General features: G+C 34.6%; 1 protein-coding gene across 1 annotated transcript in view; it reads right to left on the reverse strand.

Moving 5' to 3' along the window:
- Ufd1 (ubiquitin fusion-degradation 1-like) overlaps positions 1-24,335 on the reverse strand; it is a 156,969-nt gene that overhangs the window by 19,358 nt on the left and 113,276 nt on the right. Inside the window, exons 9-10 of the mRNA XM_090391558.1 lie at positions 10,389-10,448; positions 880-968 (exon numbers count right to left, since the gene is read on the reverse strand). Of these exons, the coding sequence (XP_090247684.1) occupies positions 880-968; positions 10,389-10,448 (149 nt within the window). The remainder of the gene's footprint in view (positions 1-879; positions 969-10,388; positions 10,449-24,335) is intronic.

Raw genomic sequence — 24,335 nt, forward strand, 5'->3', positions numbered from 1 at the left:
GTGGGAGATGGGGTAGCCAGCTGAATAAATTTATATGGAATAAGAGGAAATTAGCCAAAACACCAAACTAGCAGTATATAAGACAGTATTCAAACTAGTTTTAAGTTATGGATCTGAGAGTTGGGTTAGAAATAAAGCACTTGATCAAAGACTAGAGACTACAGATATGAGGGTTCAGAGAAAAATTAAGAGAGTGATAGCATCAGTGGCAGAATCATATTAAAAATGAAGATATTTTAATGTGGGTCTAAGCCATGGGCATGGATGTATGCAACTGTCTTTAGGTGGTAGATGAATTTCACTGCCCTACTTACTGGAGGCCTGAAGTGGCTTGAAAAGGTTCCATGTGTGGTCTCTAGAGCAGGGTTTCCAGACCAGGTAAAAAAATGATAAAAATGAAAATAATCCTTAGTCCACTCCCACAGTACATTAGTACTGTGGGTGTGTAATAAGGCTTCCGGCCATTTAGTAATAAATAAAATAAATTTTTAAGAACTAGTAATATAAACATCTAAACAATTGTTAGCTACAGTGGGAAGCAGTCAGCAGATTTCACTTTCAATGTTTAAATATAATTTATAATTTTAGCATCTGCCACAAATGTTTCACTCGAGGTACAACTTCAAAATATACTTTTTGTACATTTTATATGAACTATATAACATACTGTATACTTTTAGATATAGACTTTAACCTCTTGAGTGGTGGAGTATTTACGCTGCAGATGCTAAAATTTAGAAATTATAGTAAATTAATGAATATAGTATTGAAGAAAATATTATTACTATATATCTGTAAAGGTGTATTCATGCACATCATATAAAGACATGTTCATGTTTTTATAATATAACAACTTTTAAAATATATTTTTTTAAATACCTTCTAGGAGGACACCTCATGAGAGCATCAGAAGGAATTTCTGTTCCTTTCTTTTTACCATCTAATCTATTGCCTTTTCCACTAAATGCCTATAAAAATGAATACGATTGTTTATAATTAAAATCATGAGATAAATATATAAAAGCAACAAGTGTTAAAAAAAATATGTACTGTGAGTATATTATAATCAATTTATCTTTCAATTTTAAAATAAATATCCTAAAAATACTTGATGCAATACAGAAGAGAGCACAGACTAATTAACAACTCATCTCTTACCATGATTACCACAGAGAAAGCCAATCTTCTGGTATTAACACTTTTCCTCAAATGCCTGCATAGATGATTTTAGTAAATGTCCCCCAACCAATCCAAACACTCAACACTTAATGCCTCCTCTGACCTTTCACTAGGAAGTGATCAGAAAAATCCTATCCAAATTAGATCCCAAAAAAGTCTCCTGGCCCTGATAGCATGCCTGCAATTGCCCTGAAGATTTCTGCACCAGAGTTAACTCCTACATTATATTGTCTCTTTATACTGTTTTCTTACTCCACAGGCATCTACCCTACACCCTGAAAATGAGCTCGTCCAACCTATTCCCAAGAAGCGTGACAGATTCTTGCCATCAAACTATCGCTCAATCTCTCTCACCTCAGTCCTCTCTAAAGTAATAATGAAGAGAACAATCAGCAGTCAACTTTTATGCTATCTTGAAAACACTCAATTAATAAACAACTGCCAATATGAATTTCTGCCTACTGCTGAACAGGGATTATGCTCACCTATGTCACACACCTCTAGATAAGCACCATGGAAAAGTTTGGCAAATCCCAAGTGGTTATATATCTCCAAGGCTTTCAACCGGGTCTGGCACAAAGGCCTATTAAGTATGCTTCCATCATTTGGTCTGTCCATGATTTCTGCAACTGGGTTGCCAGTTTTTCTCACTGGACACACATTGCATGCGTGAAAGTTCCCTATCTTCTAACTATGCAACTAATGTTGGGGTCTCACAAGGTTCTGTTCTCTCATCCACCCTGTTTCTTCCATACATCAATGACCTGCTCCAGTGTTGACCACCAATCCAATACAGTTTTGCTGATGATAGTTTATTACATTCTTCCTTCTCAATTGACAAACCTTGCACCAAACAAACCAGTGCAACCACAGGTTGTTACTCTATAGTACATTAGGTACTACAGAGTAACAAGCTCTACAAGCTTAAATTCTGATGTCCAAACCATTCTTCAATTGGATAACCTTGGATAACCCTGGGGGCTTGGATAACCTTGTCAATTTCAATGCCTGCAAAACACAGTTCTGCCTTATTTCCCACAAAAAAGAACCACATTATCCCAACCTTACCTTTGACAACACCTGAATCTCAAAGCAAGATAAGGTAGTTATCCTTGGGATTACTTGACATAAACACATTACTACCACTGCCTCCTTGGCACCCAAAAAATTAGGATATCTCTTTCTTTTAAGGCATTCATTAAATGTTCATCAGAACTTCTTCCTATTTATAGTGTTTTATCCTGCTTGGTGCAGGGTCTGCTATGATTATGTGACTGTGGGAAACCCCAACCTGCTTGTTGCAGAATCTGGCATTTGGGGGAGGAACAATTTTTATGACTGTAGATGCATGTGGTTCACGGACTGGTTTGCCTGTTCTGGGGCATGGAAAACCTGAGTTTCTGGGTGGAAAAAAAAAAAAAACCCACCTCCCATATGAAACCAGCTAACTCACCTTTAGTCAAAAGAGATCAGATAAAGGTTTCTCACATCCAAGATGTGAGAAACCTTTATTAGAACTATCCTCAATAATTCCCCTTCTCTCTCTACCAAATCCATTGAAACGTGCAACTATCACCCAACAACCCTTCACAATCTAACTCCATACTCACAAGTTTCTCTTCCTCCTCCAATCCTACTACTGCTGTTTTATTGTGAAACAGCCTTCCCTCCCATGTGTTTCTCCAGAAAAACAATGCAGAGCCCTTCAATTCCAATGTGAACAAGTTCCTCATTTTCCAATTCTCTTTCCATACACAATACCTTACGTACTATAGGCTGACCAAGCAACCTCTTATGTATGGGCCTAACATAAAAAAAAAAAATATATATATATATATATATATATATATCTCTTGATAATACAGTGAACTTGAACTGTTGAAGTCACCATGATAAAACTTATTCACTATAACATCCAACCAAAAAGTCCAAAAAAATCATAACAGCAGGTTATGACTCAGCAATACAAAAAAACAACATTAATGCTTCTCACAATGACTATATATCAATTTGATTAGGAGTTTCAACTAAATAACTCTTGAGAGAAATGCAAAAAAAGTGAGTTTATTTCATCCAGATTTCTAAGTGAAACCATGCATAGCATAGTGATGCCGCCATATACCAGAAAAATAAAGTATATCATATGGGCTTGAAAAAGTTCCATGTTTGGCTTCTTCGGCAGGGTTTCTGGACTATGTAAAAAAATATAAAATAAAAAAAAAAATCCTTAGCTCCCATATGGTATGAATGTAGTAGAGGCTTATAAACCTTTCATGGGTGGGAGCCACACACATACACACATATATATGTTAAAGATACCAAGTTATTTAAAATATAAACCTGGTTTTAATCCATTTCCCAAGTAAGCAAACAGACAAGTCAACTTTGCACCTACAAGTAGTGCAAGTCTTAGGCAACTCGTGGTAAAGGTGAAATAAGCTCTGATCACTATTCTTCATATTTACCCTTAATGCAAAGCACATCTCCTTGAGGAGATGTATGATGCTATGCATTAGAGACAAGAGGCCACTACCCAGACCGGTTTCGACCTTTATTGAGGTCTCATCAGTGGGAGCCAGGCTTAGAAATACCAAGATTTAAGTAATACAGAGCTTATAAGTATTTTACCAAAACAAGTTACCATAAGGTGCTTTGACCTTATTAAATAAAAATCTCTGGATGAGAGATAGATGTAGAAATCTTTTACCTTGGGTATAATATACGTTAAAGATACCAAGCTATTTTAAATATAAAGCTGGTTTTAATCCATTTCCCAAGTAAGCAAACAAGTGAGTCAAGTTTGCGCCTGCAAGTAGTGCAAGTCTTAGGCAACTGCAGGTGCAAACTTGACTTACTTGTCTGTTTGCTTACTTGGAAAATGGATTAAAACCAGGTTTATATTTAAAATAGCTTGGTATCTTTAACATATATTATACTCAAGGTAAAAAACTTTCTACATCTATCTCTCATCATTTTTATTTAATAAGGTCAAAGCACCTTATTAAGGTAACTTGCTTTGATAAAATACTTATAAGCTCTGTATTACTTAAACCTTGGTATTTCTAAGCCAGGCTCCCACTGATGAGACCTCAATAAAGGTTGAAACCAGTCTAGGTAGTGGCCCCTTGCCTTTAATGCATAGCATCATACATCTCCTCAAGGAGATGTGCTTTGCATTAAGGGTAAATATGAAGAATAGTGATCAGAGCTTATTCCACCTTTACCACGAGTTGCACTACTTGCAGGTGCAAACTTTACTTACTTGTCTGTTTGCTTACTTCGGAAATAGATTAAAACCAGGTTTATATTTAAAATAGTGTGGTATCTTTAACGTATATTATACCCAAGGTAAAAAACTTTCTACGTGTGTATATATGTATGTATATATATATATATTCTTTTTTAAAAAAAGTTAACTTGCTCTTTAAAAGTAAAAATGTTCCATTTATCTTTTACAAAAGAGACACTGTTTTTTTATATATACATATATATCATCATAATGTGAAATATGGATATAGACCTTATGATCTGTTCTGATCTCATTTTTAATCTAATACTTTCTTTTGAGGTCCACCTGGTCTACTATTCCCAAATGGTTTTCTGACCAGTTACTTACTCTGTATAAATCCCAAATCGGGCCAACTCTGGAATACTGCTCTCATGTTTGGAGTGGGCGAACCTAAGATCTCACTACAAATTCTTAATGCTGTTCTGAAAAGGGTAGTTCAGTTGATTAATGACATCTCTTACAGATAATCCACTTTCTCACTGAAGATCAGTTTCTGCATTATGTTTCTCATACGGATATTTCCATTATTCAGCAGAACTAGCATCTATTATATATTTCATTTCTGCCAGAACTACAGGAACTCAAGCAAAGTTGCTCAACATCCCCTTACAGTATAACTGCTTACTCGCTGAACCTGCTACTCCCAGTCATCTTTCATTCCATCCACTTTAATTCTGTGGAACAGCTCTCCCCATTGAAGAATTTCCAAAGGACTACACCCAGCAGTTTAAGAAGAATGTCAACAGATTACTCTGCTCCTGATCCCTGGTCCACATATGGCATTTACTTATTATAGGTCCTTCTGACTCTCATGTGTGATAGTGATATATATATATATAAGATGCTGGCATTTGATTTACATGTTCTATTCAGTTTTGTTTATATTCGTTTATTATTTTTTTCTATCGATTTTAATTTTAGTTATCTTTTAAAATATCTTCACTCCATTTTTAATCTAATAATGTGTATTTTTTGAAATACACATAAAATTTTTGATAATATTTGATAAAATTTGAAAATATATGCAAGAAATATGGTATGAAAATTAACGCAAAGAAAACAAGTGATGAGAGTCTCCAGGAAACCAGGAAGTATCAAGGTGATGATGAATGGAGAAAATGTAGAGCAAGTGAGACAATACAAATACCTTGGTAGTATAATACAAGAAAATGGAAAATGTGACATGGAAATAAAAGAAAGAATTAACAAAGGAAAATATGCCTTTTATAGCAAGAAAAATTTGTTTATTAATAAAATGAATAAAAATCTAAAGAAAAGGCTTATTAAGTGCTATATTTGGAGTATGACCATATATGGGTCAGAAACATGGACAATTAGGAAGAAAGAAGCTAAAATGTTGGAGGCATTTGAAATGTGGTTATGGAGAAAATAAAGTGGACTGGAAAAATCACCAATGAAGAAGTATTACAAAGAGTTGAAGAAAGGAATTTACTAAAGACCATAAGAAGAAGAAAGCATAACTGGATAGGACATGTATTAAGAGGAGAGAGCCTACTGAAAAGAATGATAGAAGGGAAAATTGAAGGAAAGCAACCAAGAGGAAGAAGACGACTAATGATGCTTGATGATATAATGGGAACAAGAAGATATCAGGAAATGAAGGAGGAAGCAAGAGACAGAGGAAATTGGGGGAAGAGAATCTGCTGAGTTATACCATTGGACCTGTCAAGAGACAGAACACTAATGATGATGAAGAATGTGTATTTTGTGGTTTTTCTCATGAATCTCATTTCACTTGTTTTTTATTATTTATCTTGTTTATTTATTCCTCAAATTTTACTGCCATATAATAATAATGTAGGTAGGTAGGTACTGCTAAAATATTGTATATTTTTAAGTACTCATCTTCTTATACAAGATTAAGACAGAATTCTACTTATTGGTCTTATAACCTCTAAAAATTTGAGGTTTCTATTTGATATCCATTTCTTCTTCATATGACATGTCACATCCAAGATAATTACAAGAATTTATTTATTATAAATAACTATTTTACTTCTAACTAGAGTTTGTCCAGAAAAAGGCCATTATTTCAGTTTTAGTTGCAATATAAGATTATCAAGCTTGGTCTCAAACTGGTGGTAAATATATAGAACACACTGTAATAAGAAATCCCACAGATAGGTGAATTGTTACTGTGCACATTAATACTGTTTTCAGAGCAGTGTTAATCTGGACATGATGGAAAGCAGTATGATTACAAACAAGGTAGTTCTACACCACCATGAGCAGGATCATCTCCAGTTCTGTCCTTATAAACAACAGTGAAAAGATTCATTAAGGTGGGGAGTTTACTGGATTTTAAATGTTTCCTGCAGACAGAAATAGTAAGGCTTGTGTTTTCGCAGAATGCCGATTTCATCTGGCAAAAATCATGACAATTCCACTGTAAAATTTTCCCTATTGTTTTGGCTTTGTAGACTTATCTGATTTCTGGGAAAGTAAGGCTTACTTTTGTCACGTTTATATTTGTCTAATGATTTTGGGAGGTATGGATGGCCAGTGTCCATCTCCTTCCTCTGGAAAAATGTTCAGTACATTATCTGATGTGTCAGGATCATTTGGTTAAGTTTCATTTACTTTTAGTGGATACCAAAGTATCCATTTTTTCTGTGGGGATGTCTGGTGGTTTATCTTTAAATGATATTCTTGCCATAATTTTTGGAGGTTGTTTCAAGAGTTAGACCATAGGTTCTGTGACTAATGTGCTCCACAGAGAAGCAATCATGATCATGAAGTTCAGGAATGGTAAAATTATCAAATGGTGGAATAGACATATCAGGTTGAGATGCTGTTCATATTTTCTTCCCTGTACCTTCTTTTCAGCATAAGACGATTTCAGGACACATGATGTGGTGGTGGTGCTAATTTCCTGTTGCAGCCTGATATGATATATTCTGTTCTTTAAATCTTTTGTGTTTCTTTTTCATCCTTCCACTTCTGACATGCACAAGGGTAAGCTGGATGATCTCCCTGACAGTTGACACATTTAACTTTCTTTGCAGAGAAAGATTTGTTATCATGCTCTTTACTACCACATCAAATATAGGCAGAACAGCCATGACAGATAGTTTAGGCATGTCCATATTTCTAACATTTAAAGCATTTCATTGGATTAGGGATATAGAGCTTAACAAGGTGGTTCAGATACCCTGCTGTTACAGATGTTGAAAGCTTAGGTGTATGAAAAGTAAGATTATGAATGTTTTGGTCAGAACCAAGTGACCATCACTATGTATCAAGATACACCTCATACCTATCACTCCCTGATCTGAATCCTCATCTGGCAAATCAAGGAGATCTCATTTTGATATTGCTCCTCTAGAAAAGTTTCGTGTTTTATGAGGTGTCACAGTAATTGGTATTCCATTAACTGATGTAGCCTTTAGTAATTTTTCTGAGTGATGCTGACTAGATGTTTCCACAAGAATATCATAAGAATGCAGTTTACTGACTGTTTTGGAAGATCCTGCCAGTCCTAAACTCTTTTGAATAAAGAAGGGTAACATTTTCTCTGTTGGCTTTTCATCTGTTGCATGAATGATCAGAAACACTGATCTGTATCTATATCATTCTGGAACACATCCCGACTCAACACAGTTCAAGATTGGTACTATCAACGTAGAAAGCATCAATGGAACTAGCTGAAGAATTGGATAAGTACCAGATCAACAGCCATGACTGAAACAAAGTATTACACAAATACAAATGAATACAAAATATTATATTCAGGAAATAACAATCAGGGAAAAGAAGGTATAGCTATAGTAATAAACACTAAATATGAGGATAATCTTCTTGAATGGCAGGCAATACCAAGCAGAGTGATGTGGACAAATATTAAAATTAGGAACCAGACAATGAGACAATAGTGCCTATTGTACCACAGAAGGTTCTACTAAGGAAGAAATGGAGGAATTTTTGGGGGCATTACAGAACACCGTTGACACAATGAAAAAGGAAAAGTTGGTCCTTGTTGGAGATCTAAACAGCAGAGTAGGAAATGATTACCAGACAGAAATATTTGGGGAAAATTTTGAAGAAAGCATAAAGCAAATAATAATGGTAAATGCCTGCTGGATTTCTGTTATGAATTATGATTTTTGCTGGATTTCAGAACATGGACTAGTTATTACTAATACCATATTTCAACATAAAAATGTGCACAAATTCAAATGGAGATAAGATGCAAGAAAAAAGAAAATCTCATTGACTATGTTATCGTTGAAAATGATGTTTTCTCACTGGTTCAGGACAGTAATATACAGAGAATTTCAAACAGGAAGTGATCACTATTGTTTTCAGCATGATAAAATTGAATTTCATATTGAAAAGAAGAGTGTGTAACAAAGTTTTAAAATGAAACAAGGTTGAGCAGCTTTCAGAGGTGAACTGTAGATTCAAATACACAAATGCATTTTTGGAAATTATGGAGACAACTACCGTGTTTGAATAAAAACTTTAGTTTACTATTACTAAAATTTTACAATTCGACGTTTCGACCTTTATGTCAAGGTCATCTTCTGGAGCGTACAAATATACACAGGAAACAAGCTATACTACAATCATACTGGTTCGTTAAAGACACTGACTAACCGCTACCACAATTGTTGGCCTGACCTCTGGTGGAAAAAAAAAAAAAATTATACATCAACGCTAGAGTCCTATTATTTGTGTTGTCTACTATATACATATATTAACATCATTCCAGCCAGTTGGAGTGGAATGGTTTCTAATAATAGCAGATTGGCTAGAGTCCTGACTTATGTTGAATCTTTCAAATTAGTTTGGCTGAATGTGTGCCATCCAGATCCTTGGAATTTTCATACCATCTTTATTGTTGATATTTGGGTGGTTTATCAGGATTTCGCAGGATTCTTTAAATTTTCTTTCGTACCATGTTTTTGTGCGGTGTAAGGAGCAGGTGCTTTTCCAGTTGATTTGGTGTAAGGTGTTGAGTGCGTGGTCTGAGAGGCCTGCTTCACCATTATGGTGAAGCAGGCCTCTATTATTATCTATTATTAGAAACCATTCCACTCCAACTGGCTGGAATGATGTTAATATATGTATATAGTAGACAACACAAATAATAGGACTCTAGCGTTGATGTATAATTTTTTTTTTTTTTCCACCAGAGGTCAGGCCAACAATTGTGGTAGCGGTTAGTCAGTGTCTTTAACGAACCAGTATGATTGTAGTATAGCTTGTTTCCTGTGTATATTTGTACGCTCCAGAAGATGACCTTGACATAAAGGTCGAAACGTCGAATTGTAAAATTTTAGTAATAGTAAACTAAAGTTTTTATTCAAACACGGTAGTTGTCTCCATAATTTCCAAAAATGCATTCGGATCACCGTGCAAGCCTAAAAGAAAGGATTCAAATACACAAACATCATTCAAGAAAAAATGCAAGAGTTTGAAAACAAGAACCAAACCTTGGATATCCGGTGGCAAATCCTGAAGAAAACATTGATTAATTCACCCAGAGAGGCATGTGATGTTTGTAAGAACAGAAAAATCAGAACTCCATGGTGGACTCAGGAAGTTCAAGAGGTAGTCAAGGAAAAGAATTATATTTCAAATATAACTTACCACAAATTTTTAAATTTACAGATTATGCTTTTCAAACAGAAAAGTTATAATAGAAATCACTTTTTAATGGTTACAGTTAACTCTTACTATAACAAATTCACTCACTATAACAGATTATTATAAAGTTACAAATGAAGCCCCACAGGTACAATACTGTTATAAAAAAAAATCCAAAGCAAACTTGTAGGAACCACAGAAATAGTCTGATATAGTGGATAACAAACCATTTCTGTGGGTCTCTACAAGTTCGCTATTTTAAAGGTATTAATTTCAACTGCTTATTATACATATTTCAAATATAACTTACCACAAATCCTTGAGAACTATCTGTATGGATATCCTCAATAGGCTGAGAAGATTCCTGAAACTATTTATGGAGAATAAATATCATGCAGTATAAATAATCTGATATATCGTAGATTATAAATCATCTAAAACTAGAAGAGTGATATCATACCATTGGTAATCATACTAAGTTTAGCTCAAACCAAAACTGACTGGCACTGAGTGATGTGTTCTTTGCACAATATTAATTATGACAAAGAATGCATCATAATTAACATCTGATTTCCTTTGCTCATCACAAAAGAACTCTGCTTTGGATGAGTAAATTTTGATGAAACTTAATATTTATCTTCACTAATTGCCAGCAAAGATTGGTCGATTAATAGAGCCTCTGCTACTAATGGCTCATTATGCCCCAAGGAGATCAATCGTTCGCTGTTGGCACACTCTCCCTTGATGAGTCTTTGGACTCCCTGGAGGTGTCATATAATAATAATAAAATAATAATAATTGTACCAAGGCATTTGAAATTTAACTCAGATTTGACAATTTGGAATGCTCAAATCAGACTGAAAGACTCCAAATTATGATTCATTGCTGCAATCTTTGTGTTTCTCAAGTTTTAATATTAAGGGCAATGAAGAAAGCAATAAGTAGCTTTCAATACTAAATTATATTTCATGTTCAAACTGTTATATATAGGAGAAAAGCAAGGAACCCACTAAAAAGATGAAAAGTCCAAAGTCCATAAGTTTCACTTGGGTGAAAGTCCATAAGTCCATAAGTTTCACTTGGGTGAAAGGTGAAAGTCCATAAGTTTCACTGTGGATAGTACGAAATCTCTAAATTATTGCAATTAGTTTTTTCCTTTTTTTTTTTTCTCTCACTGACTTTAAAGATTTTCTCCTCTTTATTATTATTTTTTATTAATTTAAAAAAAAAATTAGTCTGAGTTAGGTATAAAATGTTTTTTTTTCTTTCTTTCTTTTTTTCTTTTTTTTTTTTTTTTGTGATCCTTAAATCCTTTTTTGTTTTGTTTTTATTTTTTTCTGTAAAACAGTTACTCCACTATTTGGCAAAATTTATCAAATGATGTTGTCCAGAAGTGTGGAAATGGCTATTTTTTTTTTTTTTTTTTTTTTTTTAGAAACCGTGAACATTGAAATATAGGACAAATGAAAAATAACAAAAGTCTGTTCTGATATGGCATTAAGTTTTCCCACAAAAGATGTCAATTTGTTCAGTAGTTCACCAGGAACTACTGAATGAAATCAAATAGAATATTCACTGCGTAAGCTCAAATGCAGAACAGAATACACAGAATGTAGAATATTTACCATGGAAGCTCATTATTTAGCAGTTAATGGAATTCATCTACAATGAATAAATTTCAAAAAACTGTAATCATCATCAATTGATTTTTTTTCATTTTTGTGACCACATTTTTATTAAAAAAGACTGTTTTTTAAAACTAAACAAGTACTAAAAAACAAACCCGACAAGTTTCGTTTGTCGTCAGACTAACATCTTCAGGGGTAAAGATAACTAACAGTTTAAAGCACAAACTATAAGAAATTACGAAAAAAACATGTTAATTTGTTGGTATTATGAACATCAAAAAAGTTTGTTAAAAAAATGTATAACAGATCTATACAACCGTTAATACATGTTAGTTGGAAACAATGCTATTTGATGTCACGTTCTGCGGTTCACTTTCACTCTGTCTGAGGTCTGAACTGGGTAAATTTTTGATAAACGCTGACCAAACTTCATTTAAAATCAAACCTTGATTTTTGCTGCATTGCGTAGGAATTTTGATCATATTTGCTACCTCTTTGAATTTTCTTGTGAAACAGTTTTTATCAATGTAGGACATGTTTGTTCTGCCCCAGAGTATATCATGATCAGTAGAAGTTGTGTGAAATGCCAAACCAGACTTATGTTCTCTCTTTTTTTTGTACGTCTTTTTGATGTTTGCTCATGCAGATTTCTCCCAATCTCCCCGTCTGACCTACGTAGCAAATGCCACAGGAACAGTGAATATTGTAAACTCCTGGTTTTTTCATTGGGTGATGTGGAGGTTTCGGAGGATGAACAGATTTTGATATCTTTTCAAGTGGTAGGAAAGTCACTTTTATGTTGTACTTGAAGAGAAGTTTGGCTAATTTATCTGTGACATTCTTGACATAAGGGCGACTGCATTCTTGAAGTCTTGTTTATTTAAATTTCTTGTAAATGCTGTATTGAGAATTTTCTTAATTAATTTAGTTTTGAAACCATTCAGTTGTAGGATCTCTGTTAAGTATTGTATTTCCTCTTTCCACTTTTCTTCTGTACTAGGGATGCTGTATGCTTCATCCCGTACGTTTTTTATGAGGCCTATTTTTTTGCTTAGGGTGGTGGTGGTGGTGGTGAGCCCATATATGAAACTTCCACATCACCCAATATGATCAAAATGATCAAATATTGATCATTTTGATCAAAAGGCAGCAAATATGATCAAAATTCCTACACAATGCAACAAAAATCAAGGTTTCATTTTAAATCAAGTTTGGCCAGTGTTTATCAAAAATTTACCCAGTTCAGACCTCGGACAGAGTGAAAGTGAACCACAGAATGCGACATCAAATAGCATTGTTTCCAGCTAACACATATTAACGGATATATGGATCTGTTGTTCGGTTTTTTAATGAACTTTTTTGATGTTCATAATACCAACAAATTAACTTGTTTTTTTCGTAATTTCTTATAGTTTGTGCTTTAAACTGTTAGTTATCTTTACCCCTGAAGATGTTAGTCTGGCGACTAACGAAACTTGTTGGGTTTGTTTTTTAGTACTTGTTTACTTTTAAAAAACAGGCTTTTTTAATAAAAATCTGGTCACAAAACCGAAATAATTTGATCGAACTTCTTAACCACAGAAACCTCGACATGATTGTAAACATCTTCATCATATATGAAAATACAACATAGGGATCTGAAATAATAACAATGATGCATGTTGTAATGCAATGTTGTACTCTATGGGATACAGTCAAGGGATATTTAAGGAAAGCAGTATCAGAGAACATACCTAGGATTAGGTGTCTTTCTTTCATAATTACATGGTAATCAGCATTTATTATTAAAAATTATGGAAATAACTGCCATGTTATAGTAAAATTTCAGTTTAACATAAACCAAAATAATCACTTGACATTTCAACCATCATATCAAGGTCATCTGGAGTATACACATATATATAAATAAACAAGCTACATTACAATCTACACAGTATGCTAAAGTCAGAGTAATTTGGTGAACCATTAAAACTACTGGCCTACCCTCTGGTAAAAAAACACCCTTACTACATCAAAGCTAGAGTTCTGATTTGGTTACATATCATTATGCTAGAGAGCAACATGCTCTCATATAAATTAGAACAAAATAGTATAGATGATGGTCAATAAGAGCTGAAATGACTGCTTAGCATCCTAAAGTAAGGGTTTGCTGGAAAACTTGAACTTAAGTGAGCTGATTTATTAGTCAGTTTTGACGTTTCTGCCTTTTTCCCAAATGTCCCAATCAGTGACAACAAATTTGCACCAAATATTACAGCTCTCTTTGCCCGCATACTACATTCCGGTTACTTCGTGTGGCAAATTAATTGTTACCTACAAAAATAAGGTACATACATATATGGGCTCACCACTATCCCCTCCAATTACTAACTTTTATATGGAAGTTTTCTGTGCATTATATGGAAGCTTCTAGATTTCTTTACTTCAAAACATACAGTTTCGCTTAGATATGTTGATGTTTTTGTTATCTGGCCACATGACTGCTGAACTTTAAATACCTTCCTAAGCAATCTGAACAAACAAGATGAGCACATACAATTTACTATTGAAACTGAAAATCAAAACTCACTTCCTTTCCTGAATACACTGGTCACATGTCTTCCCTCAGGCAGAATTAGCATGTATATACCAATATATACATAATTCTTATCACCACCCTTCAAAAAACTTACTCTTTAACACCCTCAAAAACAGAGCTATAACAATTTGCTCTAATGAACAAGCTCTTAAACAAGAATTAAAAAGTATTAGCAATATATTTATAAATAATGGCTATAGCAAAAATACCATAAAATAAAATTCTTCGTAAAATTTCATAAAAAAAATGTAAAACCATAGTTCTCCCATACATTAAAGGGTTATCAGATAAAATAAATAGAATTCTACACTATTACAATCTTAATGCTACTTTTTAAACCACCTATAAAATTGAAAAACATTCAACTCCTACAAGATCCCCCCCCCCTCGGCTCACCCTGGGGTATACCGTATCCATTGCACATGTAAAATACCTTACATTGGTGAAACTAGATACACAATTCCTACCCATAAAAAAAGAACACAAACAATACAGTAAATTTAACAATTTTGGTAAAGCAGGCCTCTTAGATCACACACACTCTTAACATCCTACACCAAATTAATTGGAAAGGTACCTGTTCCTTACATCATACAAAAACTTCATATGAACTGAAATTTAAAGAAGCCTATGAAATTTTGATTAACCATCCCAATCTTAGCAAAAATGGTTGCACAAAAATCCTAAGAATTTGGATGGCACACATATATCACATAGTCCTTCAAGTTTTCCACCAAACCCTTACTTGAACAATAATTTCAGCTCTTACAGGCCACCATCTATTATACTGTTTTGTTCTAATTTATATGAGAGCATGTTGCTCTCTAGCTTAACTCTTTAACATACCAATTAAAAATCAGAAAGCAGACATTTTTCTGCCAATTTTTTGGGTGAGGATGATTTGCTAGATCAAATTCATCATTATTTGAAAAATGATGAATTTGTGAAAATGCAAATGAAATAGCCGATACACGCCGTTGGCAACTTTTCTCAGCTGAAAGGAAATAGGCACAAGATTGTCTAGCATCTATATTCGGTTGTATTTATATGTGAAATATTTAAAGTGCAATAAACAAAAGATGTCTTTTATGTTAAGGGGTTAATATATCTCTTAATAATTTATAACCAAATAGACAATAATAACAATAATAGGACTCTAACTTTGATGTAGTAAGAGTTTTTTTTAACAGAGATTAAGCCCAGAAGTTGTAATGGTTGACCAAATTACTATGACTTTAGCATACTATTATTTTGGTTTATATTAAGCAATGGTATTGGAAGTTATGAGTTTTTTCACTTGGTTATAGTATAAATTAAAGATACCAAGAAAGTATATATTTGGTTTAATCCTTTATTCAAGTGTAAGCAAACAAAGTTTGCACCTGAAGTATTTTCAGGACTAGCGTAATTAGTATAAGGATGCTAAGACTTCACATCACTTGCCTTAGTATCCCATAATGCAAGGCACATCTCCTTGTGGACATGTATAATGCTATGCATTATGGGAAGGGTTACTACCAGTTTCGACCTTTACTGAGGTCTCTTCAGTGAGAGCCAGACCCAGAGGTGATACTAAGGTTGAAGTAATGCAGAAGTCATAATTATAAAATAAAATAAATATAAAAAGAGAAATAAAACTAAATGTGAGAATTACAGAGGTATTTCCCTATTGAGTGTTCCTGGTAAGATTTATGCAAGTATACTTGAGAACCGGTTGAGAAGAATTGTGGAAGAAAAGCTTGGTGAAGAACAAGCTGGATTCAGGCCAAATAGAGGCTGTCAGGATCAGATCTTCACTTTACGACAAATAGTCGAGAAAGCATGGGAATATAACAAAGATCTGTATTTAAGTTTTGTCGATTTGGAAAAGGCATATGACAAGGTGCCAAGAGAGAAGCTATTCAATACGCTACAGTTATATGGTGTCAATGGGGCATTATATCAAGCAATACTTAGTCTTTGAGTTGTAAGTAAGCAGTTAGAATTGAAGGAAGTACAGGAAGATGGTTTAATATTAACTCTGGTGTCAGACAAGGATGTACATTATCCTCTCTGTTACTGATTATCTATATGGATAATATTATGAAGGAAAGTGGTATTAAACCTGACATCAAGAGATTGGAGATGTTAATCTCAGCTCTTTACTTTATTCAGATGATGTTATAGTGCTAAATAAATATGCTAAAAGTCTGCAAGATTCCCTGACTAAAGTGAATATGTTGTAATAGATATGGTATGAAGGTCAGCATTAAAAATACAAAAACAATGAAAATAGGCAGAAACATTGAAAAAATCAATGCATTGTGAATGGAGAACCTATAGAACATCCATCTTCTGCACAAAGATATGTCTAAACTATATGCAAAATCGTCATCTTCGTAGCTAGAAAAGTTTCCCTCATCAACATCAGTAGAGTAAGAGTTACTTGAAAGGCGAAGGCTCCAACTTTTCTGCATCTTTGCCTCGACCATAGATTCCATCAGCAGGAAAGGTCATGGCATCAGTGTTTTGGGATGCTAAAGGTATTTTGTTTATTAATTATCTTGAAAAGGGTAAAACAATAACCAGGGAATATTATTCTGGTCTTTTAACCAGACTAGTTTTAACCACACTATTGGCAGATTTTTTTTTTCTAAATTGGTGCATCTGTCATAAGCATCCATGTTAAATTGCAAGTCATTCTATCTAGTAGTTTGTTTTATACAGCTGTCTGAAGCAAAAGTGTTGTTTGTATCCCTTCAAATGGATAAAATTGAGTATTGTGCAGTTATAAAATTCTTTGTAAAAGAAGGTTTAATGCCAAAAGAAATTCATTCGAAGTTCATAAAAGTTTATGTGCACTCTCCTCCTTCATTTCTGACAATTAAGAAATGGACTGCCGAGTTTAAACATGGCCGTACTAGCATTGAAGATGATTCACGTGAAATGCATCCAAAAAGTGTAACAATCCCACAAATCATTGATCAAGTGCACGATATGGTATTGGATGACTGGCGAGTCAAAGTGTGTGAAATTGCCGAGATTATAGGCATTTCAAAAGAATGCGTAGGATATATTTTGTATGAAGAATTGTATATGAAAAAGCTTCGTGCAAGGTGGGTGGCACGCTTGCTCACAGCAGATCAAAAAATGCATTCGCATGAAAATCTCTGAACAGTGCTTGAAGCTTTTTAACAAGAATAAAACTGATTTTGTGCATCGATTTATTACTATGGATGAGATTCACCATTACACACCAGAATCCAAACAGCAGTCAAAACAGTGGACAGAAGCCGGTTGTTCAGCGCAAAGAAGACAAAGGCGGTTCCATCAGCAGGAAAGGTCATGGCATCGGCATTTTGTTTATTAATTATCTTGAAAAGGGTAAAACAATAACCAGGGAATATTATTCTGATCTTTTAACCAGACTAGATGAAAAAAAAAATTCGTGAGCTGGTTTGCAGAAGGAAAAAAATCATCTTTCATCAGGACAATTGATGAAAGATGATTTTTTTGACAACCTGCCCTGCCCACAAAGGTGTTTTGGCAATGGGAAAATTAAGTGATCTGCACTATGAATTGTTGGAACATCCACCCTATTCCCCATATTTGGTTCCCTCCGACTTCTATCTCTTCCCAAAACTAAAACTCTTCCTTGCTGGTCAGCTTCGAATCAATAGGTGATTGCCGATCTTACTTAGAACCACTACAGGGACAGGATAATGATGCTGGAATAAATGTATTAGTCTTAAGGGAGATTATGTTGAAAAATAAAAATAATTTTGAAATTATAAATGCGGTTTTTCATTGTTAGGCCGAGAAATTTTCAGACAACCCTCTTAAGTGCTGTGCTGCACCTTATGACATTCAAAAGCAGATTGAAATGTAAGCAGTATATTCCCAAAAACAATGCAAAGTATGGAGTAAATTAATGGTTTGCAAAGCACAAAGTGGATAACTTTGGGATTTCAAATCTTATAGGGGAAAGCAGACTGTACTCGAACATGATAAATATTTGGATCTTCCCTTGTCGATGGTGTGGTAATGGAATTACTGGACCCCTTACTGGGGAAAGGTTACTGAGTTACAATGGATAACTATTATATGTATCCTGATCTAGCTGATTTATATTTACAGCATCGTACAGATTGTTATTGTACCTAAATGCAAAAAAAAGGTGAGACCACCTACAGATCTGGCATCAGGAAAACTGTTGAAGGTTGAAATCCGAGCTTAGCAGTGAGAGAAAGTTTTTGCACTAAGTTGGAAAGATGTTTTTCTGCTGTCTTCCTGCACAATCCGTCAATGGAATCCATGGAGAAGCATGGTTTCAAGAAAGACGATCCCATTACTGTGTGTGCATATACCGACAACATGGAGGGAGCCTACAGGTGTGATCAGTAGCCATCATTTTTACTCTGTAATGAGGAAACAGTGTAAAAAATATTAGAAAAAGTGTTTGGACATATTGGATTTTATTATTTAGAACAGTTTCCTCCTGTACAAGCAAAGCAATGACTAGCATAACATATCTAAATTACAGAGTAGAAAGCGCCAAAGGATTGCTACAAGTTAATGGTCCTTCTTCAGCAAGTAGGAAAACAGGCAATCCTTCCAGACTTCTGTAGTTGAATGCTGCTAATTCTATTTTTTGGAACCTTTGCCACCCACAAAAAAAAAAAAAAAAAATAAATAAATAAACACAGCACACAAATATGTCTGCTTATAAAATAATCAGCAAGGAGACAATAATCTGGTGTCCAGAATGTAAAACTGTTTTGTACATTAGTCCTTGTTTTAAGTCATTCCATACTGTTCAAAATATATAAATTTTGAACAGTATGAAAACATACTGTTTTCATACTGCCATCAAGACATTCTTTTTCTCAGATTACAAGTATTGATAGAGAGAGAAATGGCTGAGCGTAAAAATTCCAGTTCCTCTTGAAGAGGAATTTGTTTAAGTTGTTTTCATAACACAGAATAATATATTGTTCCTCTCGAAGTGGCTAATGGTACCTTTTTTTGATAAGGATTAAAATAAAAATAGAGAGGTTCATCAGGACACATGCCCTCTGTGAAAAAACTTTTCTTTTTTTATGTCCACAACCACAAAAGTTTGGAAATTTATAACACAATGCTATATGTAATTAACATCAGAAATAAGACTAAACATGTTTTTTTCAAGCCTCCAATAAACTGGCTGATGGCCTTGCACTTGTCTATTTACAGAACCAAATTCATCTACCCACCTAAATATTTTCATAAGCATTTGTGCCAATATTGAAGATTCTAATCTGCAGCCACTTAGTAAATATAAAAACACTGACCCTGTCCAGTTGGGTACCCAAGCTTAGTTGTCTCAATCAGGAAAATGATTGAGTAGACTAAGGCTGTGATCTTATAACATCCCCTTATGGCAAAAGCAACTATGAGGCAAGTAAATGTGTGTTTATTTTCCAGTACTTTGCTTGTTTGCTGAAAACACAACTTCCTGGTAGAGGAAACCATCATTTCAATATGAGATTAACTTATTTTCAGTTGAAAAGCCCTGATGAAGGTTCCATAGTACTAGATAAGTTTCAAACCCAGGTTTTCTAACCGAAGAAAACTGTTGCAGTCTCCTCACATCTACTTTAGGGGCATATACTATGGACGACATATCTCATATCTGGGAAATGGATGCTTGCCAGCAAATTTATTTCTTTTATTATTATTATTATTACCCCAAGACCTCATGGAGTCAAAGACTCATTTGAGAGGTCCTTTTATCACACACACAGCTCATTATACCGTGTCTTAAACACACTCAAACTCCTTGCAGACACCACACTCTCAGGCAAGGCATTCCAATCATTTACAACTCTTCACGAAAAAAAACCTGCTTCTCACTCCCCTACTCGTACCCTCTTTATACAGTTTCTAGGGATGACCTCTGGTTCTCCTCCAATCTCCCACTATTTTCTGTAGAACCTCTCCAGCATTGATCCTATAACATCTCCTTACTAACTTGTAGATATCATCATATCTCCCCCTCTTAAAAAATACGTCAAGGCAGGTGTCAACTCCCTGGCACATTCCTTCGGAATATGTGGTTATATATTATCGAGTCCCACAGCATTATTAACATCTAGTTTGCTCAACTCCCCATCATCAATCTCTCCATGAAGTCACATTCGTAAGATTGAAAGACCTTTATGATCTGCTCATTAAGTATCTCCACCACACATTCTGCAACAGCTGTCTTTATACCATTTTCTCCAATCAATGCCATCCTTCCATAATTATTCTTTCTTTTGCAGGCTACATATTGAAAGAACTCCTTAGGATTCTTTTTGGCTTCATTAGCTAACTGCTGTTCATACCTCACTTTAGCTACCCTCACCAACCAAGTCACCTGTCTTGCCTGGTCTTTGTAAACCTCATGGAATTAGTTATTTCCACTTCTCTTATGCTGCCTCCATAATGTCATTTTTCTCTATATCGCATGCTTAATCTCTTTATTCATCCATCTCACACCTACCTTATTTGACCTTCTCACACTTGGAATACATTTAGACATTGCACCTACTAGATAGTTTTTGAAAATCCCCCAAGCTGCATTGATCTCATTTCCAGCTAACTCCTCATTCCATGCTACACCCGCAAGCTGTCTCCTGAGCTCTTCATAATCACCCCCCCCCCCTTTAGTTTCACATATAACTTTTTCTCCCAGAGGTCCTCACACTGCTGGCAACCATCCAGGTAATCACCTCATGGGCACTCACATCAATCACCACATTTTATCGGGAAGTAACCTAATTTCTAAAAAGGAATGAAACTGGGATAATTTTTCTATTGTTTCAGAAATCTCATGATCACAGTTCTTATAGAGCAAAGTTTTCTGGATGAGCTATGAAATCCTGTTTTCCACAACTAGTAAATGCAAAAATAACACTTGGAAGAGTTTCCACTGTTTGTCTTTATATATAGAACATAGAATATGTTCAGAATATAGAACATAGAAAGTAGTAATAGTAATATTTTACTAAATGTGGGATAAAGGGACTATTTCATGTATCAATTTACCGTATTTTTCGAAAGATAACGTGCGTCATCTATACAAAAAGAGTCTAAATTCGTTAAAAATGAACATGCACAGTCTACATTTGAAAAGTATGAGAGGTAAATCAAATGCAGTAACAAAACTAAGGTAGAAGCATTATTTAATATTTATTGAACATTACACTATTCAAATCCAAAAATCTCTTCATCAGACTCAATATTGAAAGAATCAATTGTGTTAAAAATTTTGTTTGATATTCCTTCAGCTTTATAATGATTGCCACCGGACACCACTGCATTCCCTCGGTGCCAGTTTGGAACCATCATACGCAGAGAACCACAGTAAAGTTAGACCTTTCGTGCCCTGTTGTAGCAACTGAAACCTCTTTTGCTCCCTTCAGATTCACAGTCCTAGAACTAAGCATGTGAAAACTTATGGGAACCTCATCCATATTCCCAAAGTGACAAGCATCAACCTCACACAAGTTTTCTTTTAGAAACAAAAGAAATTTAGCTACTTTCACTTCCTAGTCGCACGGTAAATTCTGTCCAACACTAGTGGAGGAGCGCAGACTTAAATTGTTTCTCTTCATAAATCCAAAAACCCAAGATGGGTAAACCATGAAATCTTTTATATTATCGTTTAAACCTCATAGCATGTTTACTTGTACGTAAACATTTCAGGACTGTTTCAGCCTTTCGCCATTCACAGACACTACTTTCTCCAACACTGAACAATCTACCAGCCTCACGATTCTCTTTTTCCTTTGCTACCTCTACCACTTCAAGCTTGAACTACGCTGTGCAGGATTTTCTCCGAGAAGTACTTCTGTCTTCCATGAGTAATTCAGATCTAATAACAATGCAAATAGTTATAAGAGAACGATTACTAGCAACGCATGCGCTTTTAAAGTATTCCTCCTTCCTCAGACTCTACCGCTAGTTGGCGCATGCACGTTATCTATACATCAAAAGGAGTATGAAAATGTTTGGGGTGCGCATTATACATTAGGTGCACGTTGATAAATACAGTATATCAGAATACTTATTGTGTTATCATAATGTAAACTGCATTCTATAATAACAGCATAGTGATAATAATAATAGTTACATAACAATAATATAATATTCTATTATTCTCATTCACTCAGGAAGAATGAATAAAATAAGATAAAATTTTATAAAAATTTTATGGCAAATATCTGTTGGATTTCTGCTCAGGACATGGACTGGTTATTACTAACACCATGTTCCAACATAAAAATGTGCACAAATTCACATGGAGAGAAGAGGCTAGAGATAAGAAGTCTCATTGACTATGTTATTGTTGATAGTGATGTTTTCTCCCTGGTGCAGGACACTAGAGTGTACAGAGGATTTGAAATTGGAAGTGATCACTATTTAGTCTTAAGCAGGTTAAATTGAATTTAATATTGAAAAGAATAACATGTAAGAAAGTTTTAAAGCGAATAAAAGTTGAGCAGCTCTCAGATGTGAACTGTAGACTAAAATACACAAAGATTATTGAAGAAAAAATGAAAGAGTTTGAGAACAGGAATCAAACCTTGGAGATTCAGTGGCAAACTCTGAAGAAAACATTGATGGATTCTGCCAGAGAAGTATGTGAGGAAGTTGTCTGAAAGGATAAAAAAATCAGAACTCCCTGGTGGACACAGGAAGTTAAAGAGGCAGTGAAGGAAAAGAAGAAAGCATATCAAAAGTTCCTGTCAAATAAGTCAGCTTGTGCTCTTAGAGAATATAAAGACAAATGCAGGAATGCTAAACACTGTGTAAAACTAGCTAAACAAAAGTCATGGGAGGACTTTGGCAAGAATATAGAAAATAAATATCAAGAAGGTGGCAAAATATTCTGGAGGTTGTTGAAGAAGCTTAGGAATGGAGGAAAGAGTGCTGTAAAAGGAATTAGAGATGATAAAGGTGACATGAAAACGGGAGAAAAAGATATCCTTGAAGTATGGAGTAATTACTTTGAAAAATTGCTAAATGAAACAAGCAGTGATGACAGCACAGTGGTAAAAAACACTGACCAGGCATGCAGTCAGGAATACATATCCATACTTGAAGTAGAAGCCATCAAAGGCTTGAAATGTGGAAAGGCAGCAGGAGTAGATGATATTCGACCAGAAATGCTGAAGTATGGTGGTATAAGAGTCTTACAGTGGCTGCACTGCATAGTTCAGAAAGCCTGGACAGAGGGACGAATTCCTGATGATTGGAGTAGAGCTCTCATAGTACCCATATATAAAAAGGGAAATAAAGCTGCATGTGAGAATTACAGAGGTATTTCCCTACTGAGTGTTCCTAGCAAGATCTATGCAAGTATACTTGAGAAACAGTTGAGAATAATTGTGGAAGAAAAGCTTGGTGAAGAACAAGCTGGATTCAGGCCAAATAGAGGCTGTCAGGATCAGATCTTCACTTTACGACAAATAGTCGAGAAAGCATGGGAATATAACAAAGAGCTGTATTTAAGTTTTGTCGATTTGGAAAAGGCATATGACAAGGTGCCAAGAGAGAAGCTATTCAATACGCTGCAGTTATATGGTGTCAATGGGGCATTATATCAAGCAATACTTAGTCTTTATTTGAGTTGTAAGTCAGCAGTTAGAATTGAAGGAAGTACAGGAAGATTGTTTAATGTTAAATCTGGTGTGAGACAAGGATGTACATTATCCTCTCTGTTATTCATTATCTATATGGATCACATTATGAAGGAAAGTGGTACTAAACATGATATCAAAATTGGAGATGTTAATGTCAGCTCTTTGCTTTATGCAGACGATGTTATACCTTCTAAATAAATCTGCTACAAGTCTGCATGATTCTCTGACTAAATTGAATAACTGTTGTAATAGATATGGTATGAAGGTCAGCAATAAAAAGACAAAGACAATGAAAATAGGCAGAATCATTGAAAATATCAACTGTGTTGTGAATGGAGAACCTGTGGAACAAGTAAAACATTTCAACTACTTAGGCACAATTTTTACTGAAGATGGTAAATTAA

Source organism: Typopeltis vanoorti, chromosome 4 (genome assembly GCF_054136105.1).
Source record: "Typopeltis vanoorti isolate ZY-2024b chromosome 4, IOZ_Tvanoo_1.0, whole genome shotgun sequence".
NCBI lineage: Eukaryota > Metazoa > Arthropoda > Arachnida > Uropygi > Thelyphonidae > Typopeltis > Typopeltis vanoorti.